This window comes from Chelonoidis abingdonii, chromosome 2, assembly GCF_003597395.2.
Source record: "Chelonoidis abingdonii isolate Lonesome George chromosome 2, CheloAbing_2.0, whole genome shotgun sequence".
Classification (NCBI taxonomy): domain Eukaryota; kingdom Metazoa; phylum Chordata; order Testudines; family Testudinidae; genus Chelonoidis; species Chelonoidis abingdonii.
The window spans coordinates 264,683,526-264,708,372 of NC_133770.1; the positions used below are offsets into that span (position 1 = coordinate 264,683,526).

Genomic DNA, 24,847 nt, shown 5'->3' on the forward strand with positions numbered 1-24,847 from the left:
CTCTCAAGCAGGTTACTTCGGGCATCTTTGATGTACTTCTTGGATTTCCAGGGTGTTCTCCAAGACAGCGGCTCAGTGTGGCGCTCACTCAAACCTCGCCCCTTCTTCCGGCCTGTTATTACAGTCTCTGGGTTGGATTGGGTGAACAACCTCCGTAGGATTGTGAGGAGCTTCCGGGTCTTGCACATCGCAGCTACATCCTATGGTTTCCTTCCTGTGGCCAGTCCACATATAAAGCAGGATATCTGATGACCGTCGAGGGCGTAATCCTGTATAAGTGTGGACTACTTGCTTCTTTCCACGAAGACTGGCTTCAGGCATGTCCTATTCCTTGATGAACTGAGATGTTGCTTCTTCCTTGCTACACTTCAGCGTGTTTCCATGTGAGTAGGGACGCCAAAGAGGATACTTGTAGACTGTCTGTATTGAGTCTGATGTTGATGGCCCTCTGTGTTTCACCCTATCCGTCTTGGATACTTCCCTCCATATCTTCATAACATCCGGCCGCAACACTCTCCAGTCCGAATCGCACATCCCGACTATCCCACTATGCAGATCCGATGCAAGGTGGGATTAGGCGAATGCCGAGTCTCGTATCATTCTAGCATAAATGCTTGATGTTCATCCATGTACGAGGAGTGTGGCTGTGGAGCGTCCCTCTGAAACCTGTCCCGTCCAGTCCTTGTCATAGTCTGGGCTATGGGTTTAAAAGCCTATTGTGGCAGAAACAGCGCCGAGGCAGTTAGCATTCACTTGGTATATGCGCATTGATGTCACTTGGCACTGCACTTGGAAGGTTGGACTTTCCGAAGTTGTCTTCATAAATCAATTGAGTTCTTGAGGAAGTCCTTATGTTGTTGACTTGGTATTCGCGCAGATATCTCAGGCAGATCCACATTGCAGGGATGAGTCGTGTAGGCTTTCCTGTAGGTACAATCCAGGCTGTGCTCAGAATGGTCTCGTAGATCTTGATCTTAGGTGACCTCTCTATCATTGAGTCAACTGGGTAGTTTTGAGCCTACCGGTGTTTTCCCCAATGCCTTCGCTGAGCTTGGCCATAGTACGCCCATTATGCTTCTAGTAGCTTTGCGCTATAGATGCCGATAGGATTTCCATGTTGTGGCGGGAGCAGGTTATTCGGCCTGTAGGGGGAACGAGTCTCTGTTACCGCTTGCAGCGGGTCTTTCATTGATAGCACTGTCCTTCTTGTGTTATAGCAGGTTGGGTGGAGGCCTGCTGCTAGCACGCTGTCTAAGATCTGTTGGCTGCTAGGCGTTATCGCACTGCTGTTAGATTCTTTATGCGCAGTAGGTGTGGATGCATCGTTCTGGTCAGGTGCTGTCGCAGCTCATGCATGTCTTGACCCACTGCTGAGTTCTCTTACTGTATGGGTGACTGGATGTCTGTCTCGGGAGAGTGGCGTGCTCTTCTCCAGGCCCTGCAGGCCACCTTTGCACTCGGTGTTTATGAGGTTTCTCTTTCTCCCATTGATGTTTTCCGTTACTGTTTCAGTTATCTGATGCTGTGTACTCTGCTTTATTGCTTTGCAGTTTGGGAGTAACACCTTGTGGCTCTTGGGAAACAGGGCATTTACTTTATCTTGCCTCTGCTTCTCTAGTGTATCTCCTTAGCCTGGTAGCCAGTGCTTGACCTTTGTTTAGCAGTCTCTAAGGGCTTAGATCGGAGTCAGGCCTTGTATTTTTTCTGTAGCCGAGTCTTATCCTTAATCTTACACCTTCTGTGTTCCCAGCAGACTATTTCTCTTCCAGTCGCCTATGTATCTTATCCTCCCAACGCTTCATTTCCAGGGTTGTACATACTTGTTTCTTCTTGATCGTTAGCCAAGCGTCTCCAGGATTACAGAGGCTCTGTAGCGGGTATAGCAGTTCTTGTTTGATGTATATGGTGGTATGTGAGGGATTGTCATCGAGGGCTCTTGGCTCTATCTAACATGCTAATCTGATGTACTTCTTCCAGTGAGACTGGTAATTCGGTTCGAGATGACCTGTAACTAGTTTTCCATGATTTATGCTCTCATTTCATGCTGTTCTCTGCAATGAGGTGTGCAGTGAAGTTCAACTTCAGGTAGTGGCTCACATCCACTTGTTTCCAGGTCTTCTTTGAGTCTTGGGAGTAATGTGGAAGTTGTCTATCTCAAGTCTGTGAGATCAGTTATCCTCTTTATATGTTGAACGTTGGGTAACTATGCTGTTTCTCAGTAAGTGGGATGTAGTCTTTTGTCCATCCATAGTCCCCTCATAGTTCATATATCCCCTCTCATTAAGGTCTACTGTTGTAGTAGCATCCATCAATTCCAGGTTCTCTTCTTGTCCTGAATGGTTTTGTTCCAGTAGCCCAGTTATGCGTGCAATTAGTCTGGTTCCTCAACATCTGGCAACGGAACTTGTTTAATACTGCGGCGTACGTCCGAGGCGGTAAACGACTCCTAGTTCGTGTCACTCTCAGACTTGAGTAGGCACAGTGATCTGAGGGCAGGGGGTCTTTTGCCCAAGGACCCCTACTGGAAAGTTGAGTACCAACCGGGATTTGAACCCCGGTCTCTCGTATCAAAGGGCAGTCTCCCGTATCAAAGGGCGGAGCTCTTAACCACTACGCTATCTATATAAATCAAATCACATAAAATTTTGGATTTAGGAGCCAAATCCAGTATCCTTCAAAGATCATTCAGGCACTTTCTTTGAATTCTGTGGAGATTCAAATAGACTCAGCAAGACTAAAACTCAGCTTAAGAAGCTTGGGTGAGAACACAATATTTGATTACTTATTCAAGAAGTTCTGCCACATGACTTTATGCGCCACTGTTCTCAAGAATCCTATCAGATTTGGTCACTTATGTTTCCGGCAATGTCATGATCATATATTTCTCATTATTGAGCAAGACAGGATGATCGCGACAGCTCTGTCCAGGAATGAAGGGATTTATACCTACTTCATCTGAATGAGCTACCAAAGAACACTGTGGTAAAAAGGAAACTATTTTTGACCAAGCCCAGATAGTTCAGTAAGTGCACCACCAGCAATCACCACACACATTTGTTGGTATCGTGTCCGGATATTCTCCACCTTGGAGATCACTTTAAGAAAAAAATTGGTTATTCGTCAAGTAGGAAAATTTCTAGGGACTCAATTTTTCATCTTTTCCTTATCTCCCAACATCACTAACTCACACTCACTATGATGTAATACAATTACACCAGACAGTGCTGCACCTTTAAGTCTGCCACATTTATTCCTTCTGAACAATCAGAACTTCAAGGAACACATTATTTTATGTTCCACCATCCAAAGCAATAAGTAAATGTCACTGCAATTATGTTTCACAAGTTTCTCTAGAAGCAATGTTTTCTTCACGCTGAAAATCAGAACCAGGTATGTCTGTCATATATAAATTGCTAGGGAGGAACAAACTAAAAATCTAATTAACCAAGCTACCAGGATCTTTTTACGTTCTGGAGAATCACAGCACTTTATTAGAACATAAAGTCCCAGGCAAAATTCCAAGCTAGCTCACTTGCCATGAGTTGCAAGCTAGTGGCTGAACCAGGACACCCAAGCATGCCTCTACCATATGGTATTCTCCTTTCTATAGTCTCATTTACATTACTAATAAGTAAAACACAGCAATGTATTCAATGGAGTCTCCTTACTTTGTCATCAACAAACAAGACAAGACTAGATTTTTTAAACTAGGTCATGAAAGCAAGCACGCATACATAAGAAAAACAAAAGCATTCATTAAAGATGACCTGAAAAGGAAAAAAAATTGGGCTTATACCCCTTTTTTGCTTTTTGCTTTTTTTTTTTTAAATGATGTTTTAAAAGTGTCTGAAACGTTAAAAACTGAAGTCAACTCTTATATTATCTAAAAGACTACAGCGATTAAAGTACTAGTGAAATATGACAACATAATATACAGGAAGCTGAAAATTGCATAAATTGAGGGGGCAACGGATTTTCTACTCTGATTTTAAAATTGTTTTGTTTTTTAAACACATATATAACTCTAATGAACACCTTTTTTTTAAAAAAAAGGGTACTTCCTTGCTTGATAGGTATGGAGGAATAACCAGCTATAGTGGATCACGGAGCACCAGGTGCCCATGAGGGAGAAAGGAACAATATGTGAAATTTCAATACCATTATAATTAAGGGGCCAGAGCTTAAAATAAACACTTCTGAAGAACTCAAGAAGCCCTCCAACCTTGACATTCCTGCTTTTCCAACGTTTTAAAAACAAGCAGAAACACATAACTTTCAAGCATTCATTCTACAAGATCAAAAGCTAAGAGGCAAACCCCACTTTTAGCAAACAACTGTTCAGGATCACCTTTAATAAAAAAAATAAAAAATAAAATAAAGTTACTTGGAGTTACCACTTGAGAGACTGGATCATAAATGTTGGTTTTCTTGTAATTTTTTCCCCCTTTCAAGAAAATAGCGCTGTAAGTTCAAAAGAATATCCAGAGGCAAGAGGAGAGGAACAATTTCAGAAAATAAAGAAGGTTCAGAAGACTTAGGGTAGGTTATGCTTGGCGTGAATGAGAAACGAGACAATCAAAAATTCAATTTCTATCTGTTATAGAGTCTTCTGAAGGTGAATGTCACTATTTTTCACAAGAGATGCTGGGAAGGTATTTTGATCCACCATTTTTCCTGGAGCCTACACTTTATCCTAATCCTAACAATTAACTTGACTCTGAAGAGCTAGGAGAACTGCTAAATTTGTAAGCAAAATTCAATATACAAAAGAATAGAGTCACAGGCATAGAGTCATCATATTTTTAAGTTGGCCTTCTGCCATGTCCGGATCATGACTATAGTTCAATACTCTTTGAAGGGTGACAATTCTTAGCTATCAATTTTAGCCTGTAAAAATCTAATGTAGTTTAAGACAGACAAGGGAAAGCATATTCTGAAAACTGGGAATTCTGGATTAACTTCGTCTAGACTGGAGCTGAAGAGTGTCAAAAGTGCCATTTCTGTTATTTCCAATCCCTTTGCTCACAAAATATTTGAAAATAAATCAGTTTTCTCAGAGGGAATGCGGGATAAGAAAAGAAAGATTACAATTTTATGTAAGGAAGTTGCAGTCTTACCTAGAAAGGTTTGGTCTTTCCAAAGGGAGGATCATAAAAAAAGTTAGCTAAGGAAGAAAATGTTTTCTAGGAATTTACTGAAAGCTTAGACATTGTGCTAATTATCTTATATTGAGCCAAGACAGTCTAAAAAGTCATTAACTGAGGTCACAGTACTCACAGACGTGTTCCAAATCATAGATTGTCAGATGGTCCCTGCAAGCTTGCCACTATAACCTGAAGTAGTACTAATCAGGAGAATCATTAGCTCAGCACAGAATTGGGGTGGAAAGAAACTCTGGTCTAAACAGGGACCAAGGGTGCTTACCTACAGAGCTGAATACAATTTCAGGATTGATGCATCCTTGTTTTCTCAGGAGTAAGAATATTTACTTTGAATAAAATTGACGAGAGAGTAAAATGAACTTATTTCCTCAATTACATCTCTGGCAGACAGACTGTGCAACTAATTTACTAAAGAGAAAGGTGGAACAAAAGTGCCTTAATTTGCCTTCTCTGTGCCTACAGGTTCAACCAAAGGACTCTTGATTCTAAAGCAAAATAAAGAACTTTGTCAGATGCAAATACAGGAACACACACCTTTGTCCAATCACATGGTAGACAAGATAAAGATCAAGGAAGCCCATGAGCTTCTTGGTGAACCAGATGAGCAGAAAAACCCATTTATTAGAAAAATATACTAAAATGTCATTCTATCATACAAAAAGAAAAACTACTATGCACTCAGAGTTTAGATGTTTGATTTTCATACTATGCACCTAACCAGAACATACAAACATTAGACTTGGCTACTACATATTTTCAAGCATGTTTTCCTACTGAGTAAAGTCCAATTATGGAAATATTAGACAATGCAAGAAAAGGCTGAAGGACTTTTAAAAGCAATTACAAGGGAAAGACACTATTTCAAAAAAGGCTCATCCAGCACGACAGCAACACTCCAGCACTGTTATAAGATTAATTATGAGGATACTTTGAAGCTAAGGAATAGACACTCTCAATAAAACTGTCAAAGACTATTAAGCTAGATCCTACTGAGCCCTTATACAACATAATAGAAAGCTATACATATTTTTCTCTAAAAAATGCATCTTAAAAGTTCATATTATCACGTAAAGACTAAGATTCTAAATTTAAAGAATTAATTTCATCATTAGAATTATAATCTATGGCAAACTGCATGGCAGTCATCTCACTGAACGGTAGCATAATTTGTAATGTTGATAATGCGAAGCCCAGCATCCAAAAGACTCACTTGTGTGTTACCCACAAAGTAGTAAAGACAATAGTTCATTTTTTTAAAACATGAAAGCTATTCCCTTCTCCGGGCTTCCCAGGGCAACCTGTTACCCATATCTTAGACTGAAACCTCCTGGATGCAAGGAATATCTTCATTGTGTATCTTGCACAGCACAGAGCACATTCCTGATGCTCAAACAGAGAGAGCTGAGAACTTGTTTGCATTTTCAGATAACCCTTTTGAAACAGGAGAGCTCAACAGTATTTGAAAGATGGAAAAAAGGTAAGGATCATGATATACAAACCTCCAGGTAGATATGATTCACTTGCCGTGTCATCTCCATCATCTCCATCTTCATCATCACGGCTCAGCAAATTATTTACAGCAAGATTTACGTCAAGATTTGTCCGCTGGAGTTCTCGTATAATGACACTTCTGGACTTCCCTTGTAAAACAACTTGTGCCTATAAAATGCAGAACACTGTTATTTGTCATTCCCAATTCACCAACCACCACTCAGTGATTTCTCTCTACAAGAGGAAAACTTCCTGAAGCAGCAAAAAGTTGGAGCACTATGGTTGATTTCCCAAAGAGACAAGTATAGTGTATGAAGGTCAATGGTCAACATTTTGATTCACCAGTACACGGAAACCAAGTTTCCAAATGAAAAGCAAGATTTTGGGATTTGGGTTTTGTAAGTCCCCAAAAGCCATATGTGATAGTTTGCATACGGTAATGAAGAATGCCAAGGTGAAGAAACTAATGAACAAAGGTAATACAGCTGAAAGATAACTTGTTATATGGGAGCCAAGACTGCATTTTCATTCCTTTGCCTCACATACTGTCTCCAATACTACAAGATCTTCCAATTTCCTTAAAAAAGGATGACTTTCACTCTCACAATATCACCTTCCAAAGATGCACAGTTGCATACAGATGTTAATGCATTATTTCAGATAAAAATAACATTAAGATAGAGTTACAGTTGAAAGTACACATAGTAATTTAGACTCTTAAGTACACATGGTAATTTCAACCTTAACTCCATCTTAATGTGGTTTTTATCTGGGAATATAGAAAAAAATGGGACCATAGTCAGAATGTAGTAATTAACTCATAACTAAGAGTACTAAACCCAGGATACTCATAATTAAATTAAAAAAAATACAAATGGATACAAATAAGATACGGAAGTGCGCACATGTACACATCCTGCTACCTTCTCTGTTGAATAGATCTGGTACAACACCTTTTGGAAGGGAATATTTAGGATTAATGGGTTTTTGGCCAATATTTTTCATAACCCAAAAGTTTTTCTGTAGGAAGAGGATGGTACATAAAGTCTTCTCTTTCAGAGACCCTCAAGAAAAAAAAACCCAGCGGTTCAAATGAGAAAGAGTCAAGATGCTATTGGGTCAGAGTGTCACCCTATACCAGGGGTTGGCAACCTTTCAGAAGTGGTGTGCCGAGTCTTCATTTATTCACTCTAATTTAAGGTTTCGCGTGCCAGTAATACAGTTTAACGTTTTTAGAAGGTCTCTTTCTACAAGTCTATAATATATAACTAAACTATTGCTGTATGTAAAGTAAATAAGGTATTTAAAATGTTTAAGAAGCTTCATTTAAAATTAAATTAAATTAAAATGCAGAGCCCCCCGGACTGGTGGCCAGGACCCAGGCAGTGTGAGTGCCACTGAAAATCAGCTCATGTGCCACCTTTGGCACGCGTGCCATAGGTTGCCTACCCCGTCCTATACTGTCAGGAGGCTTAAAGGACCACCCGTCCCACTGAGAACAGGGAGATAGTGACCATTATGGAAAGATCATGTTCTTCATGGAATTCTCTCTGTAGCAGGTTATTCTTCAGCAGAGTCTGAAGAAATTCAGTTATGAAGAACAGGAAAAAAAATGCCATCAACCATAAAAACGGTTTTTCAAATAAAGCCTATATATCCAGATTTTAGTGACTTTTAGCTATTTAGGAAGTCTGAGGAGTCTGTATTATTCTGTTTTAAAATCATTATGGAGAACAAAGCTGTTGATCATTAGGTGCTAGATTTCTTAAAGGACATTTTAAATTTATTTTTAAACTATTGAACTACTTAATGGATTTACTCGTGAATTCTCAAAGAATTCATTTTATACTCAAAGAGTAAGGAGAGAATATACTGTATTTTTCTGTACATAAAGATGTTTAATCCCTGCTGTAAATGAAAATCTCAACTCAGTCTTAACTATGGAGCTGCAGCTGGTTCCACAATGTTGTTAATCCCTTCCTTTCTGTCAACAGTGGCTCTCTCCCACTTTGGTCTCATTCAGACACATGGGCTGCTATGCCCTCCTATACAGACTTTTAAAAGACTGCATTCTCAACCTGCTGCTTGCCTTTTTTTTTTTTTTTTTTTAATAAAGTCTACCCTCCTTTGCTTATGCATCTATTCCTTTTTCTTTGTTGAACCAGGTCTTTTAAAATTCCCTCAATCACTAATGACAAACAAACTTTCCAAGGAAGTATCCTCGGCTTCTCCAGCGTTTAAGCTTTTATTAAAAAAATAAATAAATTCTAATGCTAAGAAAGCTTTCCAAACGTGAAATGAAGTAAGTAGATGAAATGCTGTCTTCTTAAGTCCACAGGTAACAGTACAACTTACAAGAATCAGGTCAATTTCAATCTGTTGCCTACTGCTTTGATCCTTGAGGAAAGCAAAGAGTACGCTCAGGACAGCTTCTGAAGACTATGGGAGTCTAGTAAGACTAAGTACTGACAATGGATCATTACTTACCCAACTGCTCTTAGAATTCCAGTGGGTAAGAATGCCACAAACTGACTTTCTTCCATCTGTACTGGACACTACGAGTGTTACAGTTTCTAATGTGGACACAAGCACAGTTACCCAGTGCTTTGTGATCAGTGGATTGTGACCAAAGTGTTTCTACTGGACAAATAAAGCAATCCTAACCAACTCCATCTTCTTTACCCTCCTTAACAGAGACTCATTTGCCTCTACTGTCAATAACCTTGACATCCATTCTTGAACATGAACTCTTTTCCTGCGACATCCCCTGTATCTGCAGATTACCAATTCTATAACATTATGTATGCCATGCCTCATCTCCACCTCTAAGTTCTGGTCCTTGCCTTCAGCTCCCTCAATGTGCAGGCTCTCACATCCAAGTCACCACCTCCTCATATCTACCATTCTCATCACTCATTCCCATTATGGGGAAACCGGCACTAGTGTGTCCTTGAATATCAACTTGATAAATCTAACATAAAATTCAGCCAGACAAGGTCAAGTTTTTCAGATAGAAGAGGAAATTAAAAGGCAAAGAGAAAACACAATGATAATTGGTGGGTACTATTTGGTAATCTACAAACAGTTTCCAAAGGTTTATCAAGAAAGGCAAAGTTCTGCCAGCTTACCCACCTGTGAAATGAGTTCCTCAGGAATTACTGATGCTGGAATCACTGGCTGTGGCTGACTACCTAATAGTCCAGATCCTCTATCACGTCCAGTGCGAATAACTCTGGTTTGCCTTCGGGAATCCCGAGCTCCAGCTGATGATCTACCAGAGGATCCTCCTCCACTTCCACCAACCCCTGAACTCCAGCGGCTTCTAAGGGATTTACATTTTTATTATTATTTTAAACAGATCTCTACATTTTCTGAGCTATTTTAAAAGGGTAAAATATATTGGATTTTATTCATTGGAATCTTCACGTCAGACACCTTATGGGATACATTTCATTTCTATCAGGTTGAGAACAGTACAGCTGAGGCTAAGCCATGTCACCTCCATGTAAAAGAGAGAAGAGCTTGTCAGCTTGAATTCTCAGTTGATTTCTCCAGAGCAGTGATCTCTAACACTAATAAAGCATAAACAATGTAAACAGCAGTAAAACTAGCCAATTTAGAATAACTGAAAGTATACGCTTGGGCTGTAGGGAAGAAATTGTAAGAACCAGAATTTTGGGGTAATAAATTTTATTGTTCATGACTTTACACCAGTCATGAATCTAGGAGTTTCTAAAAGCAACAGTAACATCAACAAGAAAGTATTACACCTAACTATGCATAGCATTGTTCTGAGAAGTGCACATCAGAGGAGGTTGCCACATTCAGCCAACAGAGCTTCAGAGATGGTCACGACACTCAGCTGACTGTCTTACAAATATCTAACAGCTCTTCTGACCTGTCCGTCTAGAAGAGGTCACTACTCAAGAGAAACGTGCCTTGAAGCATGCAGTCATTTCCCTGATGCTCAGGCTTGTCTACACTACGGAGGTAAGTTGACCTAAGTTACGCAACTTTTTGTTTTTATTTTTTTGGAGCACGATTTCCCCAGGGAGTAGTATGTGTCCATGACATGTTTTTCATAGCCTTGAATTTGGTAGGGCCATACATTTTATAGATAGGGTAACAGAGATTAACAGAAGTGACTTATTCAATGTGCTAGTGCCAAAAAGGAACAAAAACAGATCTCCCAATTTCTAGATCCATCCTCAATCCACTCTATCACGGCTACCTTTTAATAGTTTAAAGCAGCAACAGAATTCCTTCAGAAGGATCTATGCTGGAGTAAACCTAGGTAACTCGCAGCATGCTGAGAATCTGAAAGTCTCTAGTTTCAGATGAGATAAGACGAGGCTTTGGAAAATAAATCAGCCATCCATTCCTTCAGAAAGAGAGCTTTTCTGACCAATGTAGATGCTGTCATATTGCACACTGAGGCTTAAGGATATCAGATATAGCATCACTGACAATTTAATCAACAGTATGAACAGAACTAGTTAGAAAGGACCAGCCTCATCTTTAACAGTTTCAAGAAGAGAAAATACAGAAGACCAAACTTCTGATTAATAGAAATATATATGTTGTCTGAAGTAGCAACTGCTAAAAAGATCCCTAGGAAAGCAGATCAGATACAAACAGTTGCTCGATTTAAAAAAAGGACTGGATGTCTAAACTACAATTTTGTAGCCCCACAACACAAGCCCGAATCAGCTGACACAGTCAGCAGTGGGAGTGTAGACACATCTACATCTTGTTTTTCACCTTGATTTGTTCAGTCCTATACTCCAGGATACAAGATATTACTCTGAATTATAAGAGGCATATATTGTCTACATGGTTCAAAATAGTCAAGTCATTTCTATCAATGCATTAAGACCAAAGTTCTCAAATTGTACACAGTGGACTGCTGACATTCTAAAACTGGTCTATCACAATAAAGAAAAAGTACATAATTGATACACATCATCCCAGAAAATAGGAAGCCTGAGAACAAGGCTCTGTTGGGTATTCCTTTGGCGTAAACATCAACCATGAATTTCTTGATGCCAGCAAAATTGGAGAGACACAGCAAAAACACAAGTGAACAGAAGCAACCATGCAATAACTTGGCCAAATAAGAGCAGAGGCTTTGAAGCAGTAAGGAGAGATTTGATACTAATATGTATGAAGTTGTACATTCCAGGAGATAAAACAATAGAGAAGGTGCAATATTTGGGAGGAAAGAGGACTGGACGCAAGTTAGTACTGAATTAGATGAAGTTTATCTTTGCCTGTTGAAGGGGGTTGATGTGGCTCCATCAGACAATTCTTCGCCTGTCATGAAAAAGGTGTATAATCTGGACAAATTTTCTTGGGCAGCCAAGTCGTGTTAGAATGGTCCAAAGGGCTTCCCTGTTGACGGTATCAAACGCCTTTGTCAGATCTACGAAGACAGCATACAGGTGCATATTCTATTCAATGCACTTCTCTTGTATTTGTCTGACAGCAAACACCATGTTGACTATACTCCGGCCAGGTCAGAAACCACACTGAATTTCAGGTAGATTTGCCTCAGAAATACTGGCTATTAGGGGGTTCAAGATGATGTGGGCGATGATCTTCCCACCAACGGAGAGGAGGGATATGCCTCTATAGTTTCCACATTCTGCTTTGCTGCCTTTGTTCTTGAAAAGAGAGACAATAGTAGCGTCGCGGAGGTCCCAAGGTATGTTTTCATCCTCCCAGATGCTAATGATCATGTTGTGGAACACTGCTAATGCTGCTGGACCTGCTGCTTTGTATCTCTCTGCTGGTATCCAATCTTTTCCAGGAGCTTTTCCTGAACTCATCTGGCTAACAGCTTTCTTAATCTCACCTATAGTGGGCGGAAAGTCAAGATCTATCAGAGCAGGTTGTTGTGGAATTTCATTGAGGACATTATTATTCACGGTTGATGGTCTATTGAGAAGGTTGCGAAAGTGTTCTTGCCATCTTTCGTTGATGCCTTCATCATCTTTAATCAGCGTTGTGTTGTCTGATGAGAGCAATGAGATGGTCCTTTGTTTAGAAGGTCCATAGTCTTAATAGCACTGAAGAACATCTTTGAGTTGTGAGTCTCAGCATAGTGCTCAATTTCTTTGGCTTTGCTCTCCCACCAGTTGTCATGTATCTGACGGAGCTCCTTCTGTGTTTTGCTCTGAAGGTATTTGAAATAGTCCCATTTAGAGACTGAGGAGGGGTCATTCTGCCATTCAATAAAGGATGTTCTCTTTACTTCCAGTGCTGAGCACATTTCTTCTTGGTTCTCAAACCAATTCTGATGTGTTCTTTTCTTTGGTCCAAGAGATGTTATTGCTGTGTCAGTCACTATCTGCTTGACCTGGTCCCACTTTTCGGTTACAGTACCGATCAATTGTCCATGGGACGTCAGTTTGACATCAAGACTCCTCTGGAAATTGTTGAAACACTGAACATCCTTCAGTTTGGCTAAGCTGAAAGCAGGTCGCACATGCTAAGGGCATTTGTGCCGAGAGGGAGCGATGTGAAGTTGAAGAGACATGTCTGATGGAGCCACATCAGTCCCCTTCAACATCACCAATGGCGTAAAACAAGGATGTGTTCTCGCATCTGTCCTATTTAACTTGTTCTTTGCATGCGTCCTTAACCATGCAATAAAAGATCTGGACCGAGGTATATACTTGAAATACAGGCACGATGGTTCACTTTTTGACCTCCGTCGCCTGAATGCAAAGACTAAGACAGTGCAGAAACTCTTCGAGGCACTCTTTGCCGACGACTGTGCCCTCATGGCTCACACTGAAAATGATCTTCAGCACATTGTCAACAAGTTTGCTGAGGCCTCGCAACTCTTCAGACTAACTATCAGCCTCGGAAAGACAGAAGTTCATCAACCTGCACCTGGATCAAACGCTTCTGTCCCGAGTATCTCCATTGACGGCACTCATCTTCAAGTAGTGGAGAATTTTAAATATCTGGGCAGTGTCATATCCAGTGATGGATCACTGGATAATGAGATCAACACACGAATAGCCAAAGCAAGCCAGGCACTGAATATCAAATATCAAAGTTTTAAACCACCACAACATCCGGATGTCAACAAAACTGCTTGTGTACAAAGCTGTTGTTTCGCACCTGTACAAAAGAGATGAGAGAACATGGACACTATATAGGTGTCACATCAAGCAAACTGAAACATTCCACATGTGCTGCCTCCACAACATCATGAAGATACGCTGGCAAGGCAAAGTGCCCAATCTCGAGGTCCTCAAGAGAGCCCAGATGACAAGCATCGAAATGATGATCATGAAGTCACAGCTATGTTGGACTGGTCACGTCAGCCGCATGGATGTCAACAGAATCCCCCCCCACCTTCTGTATGGTGAGCTCTCCCAGGGCATCAGGCATATAGGTCGTCCACGGAAACGTTACAAGGACACCATCCAAGCCAATCTGCAGTACAGCAGTATCAAACCTAGGGATCTTGAGGACGCTGCCAGCGACAGAACACAGTGGCATGCAACAGTTAGAAATACCTGCATCACCTTTGAGGAAGACCGCTGCCGGAGTCTACAAGAGGCACGCAAACGACATCACAGAGCATCAGCAGCGCACAACCCACTGACCGCGAACTTCCTATGCACCATCTGCAGCAAAATGTGCACCTCTAGAATTGGCTTGTACAGTCATCAGAGGGCATTCCATGAGGCCAACAATAGATGATCTGCACAGTTGTGTCATTATCGGATCGATGGACTACCAAGAAGATGATCTTCGCCTAATTTCCACAGGTCCTGTCAATATTGCACTTTCCCCTAGCTAGGAAGCCATTTTTAAAGAATTGCACAAAACAAGTTTCTGCAAACAATTATTCTGGCTAATGTGGGCTGGTTATAACTTCGTTAACTTCAGTTTAAGCAGACATGGGAGGTGGATCATGAGAGGATTTCTAGTTTAAGGGTTGCATTTCTTTCATTTTAATCATACAAAGCACTAGCGAACGTTAGTTTATTCTTTGACATAAGTAAGTGACAAATTCCACTTTGGACAAAAACCATTGCCTCTCTATTTAACCATGCTGCAAATTTTCCCACATGTTCAGGGACTGTGATTACAGAATTTCATAATATGCACTGAAATATAAACTAACAAAATGTGGCACTGTTCAAAAAGTCTTTAAAAAGTCACAGAACGCAAAATCTATTATGATTAAATAATGAAGACTAATTTACATGGATATATAGACATTTGATTTCAATGGAACACCATCAATTTGAAATCATTAAAAATTGTGTAGTATTCCTCCAAATTCCTGTCTCAGTTTTTGTGGTTTTACAGTAACTTTCCTTTTAATTAAAATTATTATTATTAAAGGACTTTGTCTCCTCTTACCGTGTAAAAGGCCTACACAAACATAGGAAACCAACTAAGGTACACAAAAGGGCAAACAAAAATATGAACAGGATGTTGCCAAATGCACAAAAGAAACCACAGTTTTTTCCCTCTGTAATCCCTTTAATTTAAAAATGTTGAAGTATTACTTTAATACTAGTAGTCTAAAAGATTTCCAACAAAAGTGTGGTGTTTAAATAGACAGCGTTCCTCTAAAAATTAGTAATGACCCAAAATTCAAACACTAATACTTCTTAAAGGACAACACAACCAACAGTATGAGTTGAGTTTTGGTTGTATGTATTCTGAATTGGTTTCGTCCTGAATACAGGATATCTTCAAATCCTAGGTTCTGAGCGATCAGTTGTGATTTAATAAATAGGGTTTTTTAGTTGTGCCCTAGCTAAACAATTGCTGCATTTAAACTTCTTTCATACAAATTGTATACAACTTATATGTGTATACACACATACCCAAATATGGTACAAAAAGATTGCAGCCTCAATCCTATCAAAAACTTACCCAAGGGTGTTGCCTGCCAGTCTGCCCAGAGTTTCAGAACCAGACAGAAACCATGGGGAGTCACTAGTCCTGCCTGGCCTGGATGTCCTTCCTGCCCCTGAGCCACTGCTCAACTTTGAACTGAAAGTAAAAGATGGTAAATCAGTCACAAAACAATCCCAAATGGGTTAAGAACAAAACCTGGAATCCCAGGTCTAAAGTGTCAGGGACTTAGTCTGGTAACATACCAGCTTAAGCAACACCCTTGGGGAATACTCCAAACTATTCTAACTGCAAAATAGTAAGGTGTATATTGAGATATGGAAAGCATGCCCAATAGATATTCATGTCAGCAACCCATTGTTTTCTTCTTACAAAAAAAGTCTTTTCAATAGAATAACTGCAAACACATATAACTAATTACTTTGAATTTGAGGTAGCCTCTGAACTTCACATTTAATTTAAGGTATATATATAGATTGCAATTGTCACTGTTATTTCTGTAAACCAGAGGCAACAACTCGCTGTTTTAGCATTAAAAAGATTGTTTTAAGCTCAGTTTAGAGTTATTTTGATAACTCTCAAGAGCACTTACCTGGGCTAAAGTTAATGAAAGTCCTTCTAGTCATGACCATTTTCAGAGTAGGTTCAATATGGGGCTTAAATACTTAAGTCTGTTCCTTTCAGAAAGTTTTTTTTTTTTAATTATGTTAAAGAGATTCTGTAGGAATTTTATCATTTTGGTATTAAGTATGGCATTTCTTTCAACACAAAAATATAACTATCAAGCTAGAACTGAACTGTTTGGCGACATAATCACCAACACTGTAGCATATCTAAAGATTTCCTACACAGTACTAGCATTCATTTTAAATTTTGAGGATAGATTTCAAAGACAAATATACAAGAAAATTCAGATTTATCCATTTCATATATCTGCTGAGTACAAAAACGGTATTTTCTTACCCATCATTATTGTCAGGTTTACCCAATTCCAGTCTGTCTGGCTGAACTGAAAAGCTAATCCTGCAGACTCTACCGTCCTATTTTAACATAAGAAAAACAAGTGTCCAAAATTGAAATGCAAGGCAGTAGAGAAAAATCAAGTCTTCAGTTGCTGATTAAATTTGATGTTAAAAAGCATTATGTTTAACTGTATGGTTTCAAATTTGTTATGAGAACAGATTTGAGCAATTTACCTCAAGAAGAAATGCAGCATGATTTGGTCCCACCACACACTGTTTAATAGTAGCTTGTTCCAATACATTCAAAGGGGGGTGGCTGAAAATAAAAAGTGAGCATGTATAACATTTTTAAACTTTTGAACTCTGAACAAAAATTGTACAAAGTGGTATACGGAAGAAGCAATGTGCAATGATGGTTACTGATATAAAACATTTCAAATGACTAAAAATGTACATTAGTTGAAGCAAATATGATGTATTTTCAGTCATTAAGCACAGAAAAGGCAAAACAAAACCTTAAAAGGTGATAAAGCAATATTGTATATTTTATTTCAGTCAGCAATAAAAAGTGGAGCCTATACTCCAAATTAAATTAATTGTACGAGATGGGTGCTCTACTAACAGATGATAATCAACAGCTAGAACTTCCTACCCAGACATAAGTTATCTTTTTCAGAAATATATCAAAAAAGTAGAATGTTAGTAGTAGAAATGTATATCTACAATGTAAACTTTTGCTTGTCAGTCAGAAAAAGTGTTTTGCTGAATGGTTTTACAGCAATGGCTAATATATCTTACCTATTTAAATTGTATTTATTCAGCTTCTCTGAAACTTCCCTTAACCTGCAACAACAACAAAAAAAGAGTGCATGGTATATGAAAAATATCCTGTATTATATGCAAACCTCACTTAAGCAGCATATTTGTTTTGTGACATGATTTATTCTGCTCAACCTCTTACCACTGTGTGGCTTCTCCAACATACTACACAACTTGAAATCACCACAACAGCATAACTACGTGAAGAATGGACTGCCACTTAATATTCAAATTACATTTCAGAACACAAGTCATCGGACAAATTGTGCAATTCACTGTCAGCCACTGCATCAGTAGGCAACAAAGTTATATATTATACCAACTACCCACTACTACCTAGTGATGAAACCCAGTAAAAATACTACAAGATGCCAGGACACTGCACTACAATTTTGTGGGGGCCAGCCTCAATTCAACAAACTACTGTAGGATTTTATGCTGCCATACATTACCATAGAATCCAAGTACAGTATCTTTTTGCTCACATTTCTCACTCATTTTTGGTTATTGGAAAGAAAAGGACATTCGTTACTCCTGTCTTGTCACCATACGTCACATATATTGGCTAGGAAGGGTAACGCAGGCAAACAATGATTAAGGCTGCAATTTAGTCATGGAATCTGTGATTTCCAAAGACCTCCGTGACTCTAGTCAGCACCGCCACCCACCACTCCCAGCTGCCGGGGGTAGGGGGGCGAGGGAACCTCCCTGCCACTTCTGGGTGGCAGGGGCGGGGACTACCACCACTCCCAGCCGCCAGTGGAGAGGGGACAATGGAGCTCCCAGGCCCCACGGGTGGTGGGGGCCCTGGAGCCCACACCCAGCTGCCCAGACTCCCCATTTTGTCATAGATATTTTCAGTAAAAGTCAGGGACAGGTCATGGACTTCCCTGACTTTTACTAAAAATCCATGACAAAATCTTAGCCTTAACAATGATCAAACATCAGGCAGAACAAGTACCTATCTAAGACTAAACTGTTTCCAACTCCATAGGCTAAAGGGAAAGATGCCATTTTCCAGGGCATTTAAGGGTGTGGGATCTTAGATTTAAAACAAACACATGATTCTCAAATAAAAGAAAGCGAAGGGAGGGGGAAAAGCTCAAATACGAAAAGTGTCAAATAAAGAGAAACTACAAATGCAACTTGATGTACGGGAAAATAGGCAGACAATTCAGAGAAATCAGAAATATTATCCAATAGTGCCTAAGATATGTACCCAGCTCCAAACAGCTTAAAGTCTAACATTTACACAAACATCTCCGAGACACTCTTTATGACACCTAATTGATTGAAAGATCTGAGCTTGAACAGAACCCACAAGAGCATGTATCCAAGGAGTGCTCCACAGATGGGACAGAGTCCTCAGGGACCATGCAGTAACCTCCATTCCTGTCTCTGAACAAAGTTTGTTTCTAGGCAGTGAAGCACTCTCATATTGAAGATACTTACAGTGCAATTTAGCCAACAGCTAAGCAGGGGTTTAGAGAGTGCTTGCTCTGATTCTCTCTCCTCAATGATCTGGACAAAGTGCCTGAAGCCTCAGAATAAGAAGATTCAAAGACTTAGGATCTACACACTTTGGTTCCAAATGTCTCCCAGATTTAAAAGGTAATATTTTAATTTGGTTGGGAACCAAAGCCGCAGGAACTCTTACCCAATCAACACTGTACAAACGCTGCCTGAATAAGGAAAAACTAAATGCATATAACAGTCTTTATGGAGAAAAGGGGTAAGTCTGGTACAGAGCACATCTTCTCTGCAAGTAATCATCTCTTTCTAAGCATTTCAAAGCACAGGAACACTTGAACGCTTACACTGCAATTGGGAAGTGCGACTGCAGCATATGTAGACATAGCCAAGTGAGCTGCAGCAAGCTCTATGGCCCTCACCTGCAACAGGCACCTTGGATTCATGATCCCCAATCCCTACACCAGAATCTTATGGGACCCTGAGGAAACAGCATTATGGCTATCCTCCTCCAGCTGGATGTAGGACATTTAAGGTCTCTTTATATCACACTCCAGATCTTTTATGGAGCATAAAGGAAATGAAGCAGAGGTGAAGATCTCTCCCTAAAATATTCAAGTTGCAATCCAGGAGGTATAAATCAGGACTCTCCACTCCCACTGCACTCACTGGTATGCCCACTTCTATCAGCAGGATTAGCACAAAGATCAAGGGTGCAATATGACCTTTATGTAATTAAACAAGTAACTATTATAGGAGAGCTAGTAGTTCCTCCTACAGTTAAGTTTGCCTAAAATGTTCAGTTTATAATTCTCCCAAACTTAAAATGTTCAAGTTGCAATTCTCCATGCCAGGTGTTTGTCTAAAAAAAAAAAAAAAAAAAAAGTTTCATTTTTATTTACTTAATTTTTAAAAAAGTTTCAACTAGAACTTTTCAGATGTTTCCAAGCAACAACAAGATTAGGGAAAAATGGTTTTAGCCCATGTTACAATAATTCTTGCCACTCTTTTGTTGAGAAGCTCTAGCACACGCATGCTTTGGAAACAATGGGGAGGGGAGGATGATGCCTTTCACACACTCTGGTGTGAGTGATGTGCCTTTTGCCACCCCTATGAAAATTCACTCAAATTTGGTCAAGTTACGAACCTTCAAATGACAATTCACACATCCTCAGTAGAGACTTGTTAAAGTTTGACAGTGGTATACAGTCACCAATCCCCTGAGCAGGATGCTGATGGTAAGATTAGTGGGATTATAAAAATAGAAAACTCAGTAATAATTGGGGATTTGAACTATCCCCATATTGACATATCACCTCAGGACAGGATGCAGAAATAAAATTTCTTACCACCACAAATGACTGCTTCTTGGAGCAGCTTGTCCTGGAACCCATAAGAGGAGAGGCAATTCTTGATTTAGTCTTAAGTGGAGCACAGGATCTGGTACCAGAGGTGAATGTAGCTGAACTGCTTAGTAACAGCAACCATAATATAATTAAATGTAACGTGGGGGGGGGCAGGGGGGAGAGACACCAAAGAAGCCTGTCACAGTAGCATTTAACTTCAGAAAGGGAACTACACTAAAATGAGGCGAGTTAAATAGAAATTAAAAAGGTACAGTCTTAAGTGTGAAATGACCGCAAGCTGCACGGAAACATTTTAAATACATCATAATAGAGGCTCAACTTAAATATATTCCCCAAATTGAAAAACATACTAAGAACCAAAAAAGTGCCACCATGGCTAAAAACAAAGTAAAAGAAATGGCTAGAGGCAAAAAGGCATCCTTTAAAAATTGGAAACGAAATCCTACTAAGGAAAAGAGAAAGAACCATAAACTCTGGGAAGTCAAGCGTAAAAGTATAATTAGGCAGGCCAAAAAGGAATTTGAAGAGCAAAAAGCCAAAGACTCAAAATCTAACAGCAAAACAATGTTTAAATACATCAGAAACAGGAAGCCTGCCAAACAATCAGTGGGGCCCCTGGAAGATTGAGGTGTTTAAAGGAGCATTCAAGGAAGTAATGGCCATTGTGGAGAAGCTAAATTAATTCTTTGCATAGGTGTTCACTGAAAAGGATATGAGCCATTCTTTTTAGGTGACAAATCTGAGGAACTGTCCCAGATTGAGGTGTCAGTAGAGGACATTTTGGGATTAAACAAACAGCAATAAGTCACCAAGACCAGATGGTATTCACTCAAAAGTTCTGAAGGAACTCAGATATGAAATTGCAGAACTACTAACTGTACATAAGCTCTCACTTAAATCATCCTCTGTACTAAATGACTGGAGGACAGCTAGTAAGACATTTCTTTTTTCTTTTTAAAGGCTCCAAAGGTGATTTGCTAGGGCACAACTAAAAAACCCTATTAAATCACAACGGATCACTCAGAACCTAAGATTTCAAGATATCCTGTATTCAGGATGAAACCAATTCAGAATACATACATTTTTGTGAGATCCCTTTGTGACTCTTGAAAGTCTGCTTTGGACTTAACTAGCTTGAGTAATTTTATATCACCTGCAGATTTTGCCACCTGTTTACCTCTTTTCCAGATCATTTATGAATGTTGAACAGCACTGGTCCCAGTGCAGATCCTTGGGGGACACCACTATTTACCTCTCTCCTTTCTGAAAACTATTTATTCCTACCCTTTGTTTTCTGTCTTTTTAACCAGTTACTGACCCATGAGCAGGCCCTCCCTCTTATCGCATGATTTCTTAGTTTGCTTAAGACCTTTTGGTAAGGGATCTTGTCAAAGGCTGTCTGAAAGTCCAACTACACTATGTTCACTGGATCACCCTTGTCCACATGTATGACTCCCTCAAAGAATTCTAATAGATGAGTGAGGCATGATTTCCCTTTACAAAGGCAAAGTTGACTCTTGCCCAACAAATCTTGTGCATCTGTGTGTCTGATAATTCTGTTCTTTACTATAGTTTCAACCAATTTTCCTGGTACTGAAGTTAGGCTGAAAAAAAATCAGGCTCTAGGCTTCTCAAATTGGGAACCCAGAATTCATGGGTACTTCACTCAATCTTCTCTCTCTTTTTGTCTCAGTTCCTCAGACGTAAAGTGATAATACCACCTAATCTCAGAGGGGAGATATGAAGATAAATTCATTAAATGTTTGTGAAGCACTCGTATACTATGAGGAGAACACCACGGAAATAATTTTGTATTCAGTGGATGGTGTGTGTTAAGTAAAGTCTGGAGCCACACATTGAATGATGAAAATAAAAAGCAACATTGAATACCTATGCATTTGTAAAATAAGGAGTGGGTACTATGAAAAAAATAACATGTGATTGTGTAATTGAAGACTAACAATGAGTATGCACAGGCAATCTTAATTTTAACATTCCAATCTTCTGAGTGTTTGACTTGGCAACCTTACTTTTAAGTATAGTTTATGTAAATTTCTTTAGTGTCTTTCTCTATCCTCCTTTGCCTGTTTCACTCCCACTTCTGCATATTTACTAGTCTTCTGTAATTTTCTCAGCATTTCCATCCCTCAAGAAATTCCCAATTTTCAGCCAAGTGTGCTCCTCCATTCCACTTCATTACTGCCCACTCCATTCCATCCACCAAAATGATCACTGATTAGACTGCTAATGTTGAAATTGAAGTGTCATTACTGGGCTTTAATCTGAATGAGTATCAACTTGGGGGATGGAGCAAGTAGCTCACACCCTTAAGTCATGGCTTTAAGCTATCTGCAGAATTAGGCCAACATCAAAGCATCAGTTACACTTAGTTCACATTTGGAAGGTTCTCCCTGTAGATAAGTAGGGCTAGAGACTTGAGGTTTTTTAAATGAATGCTTAGAAGATAGAGAATCTGAATGTCATGTAGGCCAATAAATACATTATGTGGGTTGTATGTTTGATTCCCCTGCTCTATGAGAACGCTCTTGGAAGAGGGCTTATGAAAGTGACATCTTGAACTAAATTAACCCTGGTTCAATCTCCACTGAAGTAAAAAATACAAGGCATAAAATTGGCCCCTGAACTACTGACATAATGAGTACCTGTGCAGTTCTAAATGGCTCCATGTGGTATATTTGACAGACTATTTAACTTTCAGACTCCAACTTTTCTTTAGCACATAGCACAGAAATTATTTCCCAAAAGGGAAAAAAAAAGATAAGATCACTTAGATTAATATCCGTATACACTACACTAAATAAAAACAATCTTCTTTATAGATCTATAGTCAACATAAAATCTTATTCTATCAGATGGCATCCTTTTTTCACAGTAGTCAGTGAGCCTCAGTAGTAGAGTGCCGTTAGTAACAGTGCCAACCGGTTTAGGGAGAAGCAGGCTTTTCAACATCTCCTCCAATAGTGTACATGTGCAGTTTTCATGTATGAGTGTGCTACAGTACCACAGGGAAACAAGATACCGGTTCAGGAAAGGACCAGATTTTCAAGTCTCTCCCCACTTTCAGGTGACGACATGGGTGCAAAGAACTGAATAAGTTACTGAGGACTACAGCAGTCTGAATGTCAAGTGGTGTACCTGTGACATATGGAGTCTGGTGGCCTGGGGCTAAATGTGTGTGAGGAACCTCAAAAGCCAGGATCAACCTTCAGATATACTTTAAAGATCCAGTAGTAAGGAATTATGTACCATATGCAGTTTTTTTCACATCCACAGCTAAGTCTTTGGTAGGAGAGGACATGTTTATGGATTATTTTAAAATAATTCCAAAATGTACTAAGACTTATACCCCATGAAACTTACAAACTACTTTAGGACATGATGCAATAAGGTAATGAAAGGTATGAGGAAGTACAAAGGTAACATCAGTAAGACAATGTAGATACTCAGCAAAGCTTAGTGCATAGCATTGGGTATATGCAAATGGAGAGGTTTCTTTTCTCCTCCCCCCACTTAAAAATATAAATTAGCAAACGGTTTATTCAGCTACTTTCCTCTAGCCACCAGAGAGAACATAAGTGTGTATCCAGTAGGTTTTTAAACAGCAAGAAGGCAGTGGATTTGCAGACCACATTCTGCAAGCTAGAAGATGATCTTTAGAGTACTAGCCCTGCAAGTGTGGTGGTTTTGACACATTTGGTTGGATTTTCACGGGCACTCTATAATGGGGTGGTCTTGCCCTTTAGGGGCTGGGGAGCCTGAGGCAAGCGTGTACAGTTCTGGGGCATAGTTATTTTAGAATAGGTGATTGGGCCTGGCACAGAGGAATCGACCAAGCTAGGAATGGGTGACTGCCTGATGAGCATCTGATTCCTAAAAAGCAGGCCTACACAACATGTGGCCCGGGAGAGGGAAGAGTAGGCAAGTGGCAGGTGAGGGAGGGGGGCTGAGGAGGTGAGCGGTGGGCAGTGGCGGGGGGGCAGGTGAACCGGCAGAGAGGGAGGCAGCCTGAGGAAGCGAGTGGGCAGTGGCGGGGAGGCAGGTGAGCCAGCAGCTGGCCCCAGCTCACTGTTGCTCCGCCCTGCTTCTCCCCTCCCCCCGCTTCCCGCGAATCAGCTGTTTGCACAGGAAGCCAGGAAGGGCAGAGACGCAAGTGGCAGGTTCATGCTGAAGCTCAGTGAGGCGGAGCCAGAGCCAAGATAAGCTGGGGCAGAGGGGCCGCCCACGCCGCAGCAGGTAACCGGGGGGGCGGGGGGAGGAGGCGGGAGCAGGGGAACCGCTCCCTGTCACAGCTCACCTTCGCCTCCCTGGTCCTGAGTGTGAAGCCGCCGCTTGCTTCTCAGCCCACCTAGGCTTCCCACGCAAACAGCTGATTCGCGGGAAGTGAGGGGGGCTGCAAGCTCGGCCTGACCCAGTGCTCCAGGTGCTGCGCGGTGGCGGTGTGGTCCGGCTCCAGCTGAGCAGCGCGGCTGTAACACCACCAGCCACCTCCAGGCAGCACAGTAAGGGGGCAGGGAACTGGGGCGTGGGGGGAGTGGGATAGGGAGGGGGGTGGATAGGGGTCAGGGTGGTCAGAGGGTGGGGAACAGAGGGGTTGAATGGGGGCAAGGGTCCCGGGGGCAGAGCTGTCAGGAAGGACGGGGGGTTGGATTGGGAAGCAGGGGGC

At 40.5% G+C, this 24,847-nt stretch overlaps 1 protein-coding gene across 26 annotated transcripts in view; it reads right to left on the reverse strand.

The window, feature by feature from the left end:
* UBR5 (ubiquitin protein ligase E3 component n-recognin 5) overlaps positions 1–24,847 on the reverse strand; it is a 152,771-nt gene that overhangs the window by 110,620 nt on the left and 17,304 nt on the right. For 17 of the 26 annotated variants that reach the window (XM_075063148.1, XM_075063147.1, XM_075063145.1 and 14 more), the window contains exons 2-7: positions 17,306–17,350; positions 16,742–16,823; positions 16,509–16,585; positions 15,564–15,683; positions 9,786–9,975; positions 6,662–6,821 (exon numbers count right to left, since the gene is read on the reverse strand). In XM_075063148.1, the coding sequence (XP_074919249.1) occupies positions 6,662–6,821; positions 9,786–9,975; positions 15,564–15,683; positions 16,509–16,585; positions 16,742–16,823; positions 17,306–17,350 (674 nt within the window). The remainder of the gene's footprint in view (positions 1–6,661; positions 6,822–9,785; positions 9,976–15,563; positions 15,684–16,508; positions 16,586–16,741; positions 16,824–17,305; positions 17,351–24,847) is intronic. The other 9 variants (XM_075063152.1, XM_075063154.1, XM_075063153.1 and 6 more) reach the window with 2 other exon arrangements.